This window comes from Bison bison, unplaced genomic scaffold (genome assembly GCF_000754665.1).
Source record: "Bison bison bison isolate TAMUID 2011002044 unplaced genomic scaffold, Bison_UMD1.0 scf7180017864381, whole genome shotgun sequence".
In the NCBI taxonomy this organism is placed as follows: Eukaryota; Metazoa; Chordata; class Mammalia; order Artiodactyla; family Bovidae; genus Bison; species Bison bison.
Window position 1 is genome coordinate 2,183,321 of NW_011494953.1, and position 3,671 is coordinate 2,186,991.

Sequence of the window (3,671 nt, forward strand, 5' to 3'; positions counted from 1 at the left end):
TTTCTCATGATGTACTCTGCATAGAAGTTAAATAAGCAGGGTGACAATATACAGCCTTGACGGACTCCTTTTCCTATTTGGAACCAGTCTATTGTTCCATGTCCAGTTCTAACTGTTGCTTTCTGACCTGCATACAGATTTCTCAAGAGGCAGGTCAGGTGGTCTGGTATTCCCATCTCTTTCAGAATTTTCCACAGTTTATTGTGATCCACACAGTCAAAGGCTTTGGCATAGTCAAGAAAGCAGAAATAGATGTTTTTCTGGAACTCTCTTGCTTTTTCCATGATCCAGCGGATGTTGGCAATGTGATCTCTGGTTCCTCTGCCTTTTCTCAAACCAGCTTGAACATCAGGAAGTTCACGGTTCACGTATTGCTGAAGCCTGGCTTGGAGAATTTTGAGCATTACTTTACTAGCGTGTGAAATGATAGATATGTTTATATCTCTAGAAGTATTCACAAGAAGGTCTTCCCAGGTGGCACAGTAGTAAAGAATCCGCCTGCCAATTCAGGAGATGCAGGAAACTCAGGTTCAATCCCTGGATTGGGAATATCCCCTGGAGTAGGAAATGGCAAACCACTCCAGTATTCTTGCCTGGAAAATTCCATGGACAGAGGAGCCTGACAGGCTACAGTCCATGGGTCGCAAAGAGTCAGACAAGACTGAGCCCACACACACACATTCACAAGAAACCAATAACATTGATCGCCTCTGGGAAAGGGGACCGGACAACTGCGAGGAGCAGGGAGGACAGGAGTGGGAGACATGTCACTATATGCCATTTTGTAAGTTCTTTTAGATAGATGAATGTGTTGCCTGTTCACAAAATAAATACAGAAAATACTTCGAAGGATCAGATTGGAAGAAAAGGTGATCAGAGCATCAAAATCGGAAAATAAAATAAGACACCATTACCACTCTCAAGAATCTAGCAAGAGAGACAGCAAAAGAAAAAGTGATTACAGTACAAGCCTTGGCACTCCTGAGCAATGAGAGCTGTGACAGAGGCTGCGCCAGCTGCTCAGAGTGCACACCGGAGAGGGCTTCCACACGGAACGGCTGACTGATCGTAGAGGAGTTAGCCAGGCAGGGAAGGGTAGAGGTGGAAGGGCATTCTGCCAAGGCAGAGAGAGTTTTTTTCAGCTTTTTATTTTGTATGGTGTGTAACTGATTAATGATATTGTGACAGTTTTAGGTGAACATCAAAGGGACTCAGCCATACATACACATGTATCCATTCTTCCCCAAACTTTCCTCCCATCCAGGCCACCACACAACACTGAGCAGAGTTCCATGTGCTGTCCTTGACAGCTATCCATTTTATGTTTTATTTTTTATTATTATTTTTTTTACTTCCAAAGGCATAAGTCTGAAGTTTTATTGAGGACAAAATTATGTTCCCTAGAAATGACAGCTGAATAAAAAAGGACAAGTGGCTCCTGGATTTAAGAGGTCATTGTTCCAGATTAGAGGGATTAAAAGTTGAAGGATGTCACCTGGGAGTTAAAGTACATAGGAGAGATAACAGGCATTTTACAGCGGCAGAGAATTTAAACATTACTTTGCAAGTTGAAAAGAAAGGCTCAAGAATTGTAGTTTGTTACATTAGAGTGGTAAAAAGCCAAAAATGTAGAGGCACCAAGTATAGTTCACCACTTTTTCTCTGGTAAAAAACAAAAAGAATTTCCCAAAGGGCTAAGTTTTGAGTGTTTCAGCTAGACATCTCAGGATCACACAATTTTTAAATGCAACATCTGTCCTGGATATATCAAAAAACTATCTTCTTTTATTCTGCCAATGCGTAGATCAATGTGATGGTTCAGGTATTCTCCAGAAGTTCGCAGGTTCTTACCAGATTCTCCTCTTTACCCTCTCTGTGGTGTTGGCATCAACAGCTTTCCTCTTTCTAAGTAAGGAGTCCTTATATTCAGCTCTGTGGACTTTAAACTTGGAAACTGCCTTCATTTTATTTCACAAACTAAATGAGGAGGAAAATTAACCATTTATCACATCTAATTTGGGACATGCAATTGAAACTGACGTAGCCTCCCTACCCTTAGTCACCTGGTGGACCAAAGATCCTGACCAACTTACTGAGAAGCAATAAACTGCATGCAGCAAACAGATACCACTCAGAAGTGGAAATCACTGCTAAACTTTAGATTATAGCTAGTTTTGCTCAAATGCATAGTGAGAGATGATTCAGGCAACACAGCACATACCATTACCTACACGTGCATTTCCCATGTTTCCGACAAAAGTTGGAATACCTCTAAAAAATCACTGAATAAAAATTTCCTGTTAAATATATAGTGTTATTTAATTTGAAGCATTACTTTTTTATAGCAATACTTAAGAACGGACTTGACCCTTAAAGCCTTACTCCAGTGAAAATAGATCTCCTTCTTGCCATCTCCCTTATTCTTTTTCCAGCATACAATGCCTTCCTGAACAAGATGCAGACAGTTTCGGTTGTTTATGTACCAACTCTAGGTACACAGTCAGGTAATGAACATCATCTGTATCTCGAAAAGTTCAGGTATCACCCTCATTCACCTCTATTCACCTTCTCTTTCCTTTCCTCCTTTACTTCTAGGTTCTTACACATCCACACGTTCTCCCCCTCCTTTCATGAGTCCACAACCCCCACAAGCTCAGAATCAGCTGCAACACTGGCTGTGGAGTATAAGACACTAACTTCTGCCTGGACAAGTCTTTAACTATAGGAGATTTCTAGCCCCAGATCAGGTGCCTAGCAGGAACCTCTACACTCACACACCTTCAAGCAAGGCTTCTGAGAACTGTAAATAAAGCATTCTAAGCTGTTTTATATTAAAGTGGCGTGCTGGATTGCGTTTTAAGTATCAACTGTCAGTTCTTAATTCTAGGAAAACATAAAAGTGAAAGGAAATACCCCATTTACATACTATTCCAGTTTTTAATCAAGCTCTGCAGATTTACTCCATGAACCTAGGGATAGCAATGTCCCAAATGGACTTTTTAAGTACTTGGCCACTTACTTGCCCCAGACTCTAGAGTGACTCTAGAGTCCACTCTACTGGTTGCCCCTGAACATGTGAGGTAAGAGCTTCCTAGCAGTAAAACAAGACAAGAGACGGGATGTATCCAAAACGTGTTTATTGGGATGGTTTCCCGTTCGTCTTGATACAGGGTACTTTTAGTGCTGCTTCCGTCTGAAGGAGCATCCTTCTGTAAGTCTTGCTTTTTCTCCTGCAGGCTGGCAGAGGACAGTAGAGTAGCCAACACACAAAACTACTACTGTTTGTGCATGGCTAAAGACGGTGGTGATTTTATAGCATCCAAGGCATTTTACATCCATGAAGTAGGAATTGGGGCTCTGCACCAGGTGCTTCTTCTTGTGTTTCTTCTTCTCCTCTTCTGGAGAGGGATGAAGAAGACTCTTTGCAAGAGGCATGTTCTCATGAGGTTGTCACTGCTGGAAAGTTATCCATTTTAAATATGGCAGGACACACAGAGATTTGTAAGAACATGGAACAATGTGAGAACTGCAAGCTAGAGCAGAAGTGACAGGGAGGAAGTGGGCACAGAGGAGACAGGAGAAGTGGGCAAGAATCAGATCCGGGAGGGTTGCAGATACTGAAGAGGGTGCCCAGGAGTTTGGATGTCATTCCAAAGTACTTGGGGGCCTCT

General features: G+C 42.0%; 1 protein-coding gene across 1 annotated transcript; it reads right to left on the reverse strand.

The window, feature by feature from the left end:
• Positions 1 to 3,123: 3,123 nt before the first annotated feature.
• LOC105001299 (40S ribosomal protein S27-like) lies at positions 3,124 to 3,435 on the reverse strand. Its single transcript, XM_010857498.1, has one exon. It carries the CDS (start codon positions 3,433 to 3,435, stop codon positions 3,178 to 3,180), a length of 258 nt encoding a protein of 85 aa, XP_010855800.1. The 3' UTR covers positions 3,124 to 3,177.
• Between the last annotated feature and the right edge of the window lie 236 nt (positions 3,436 to 3,671).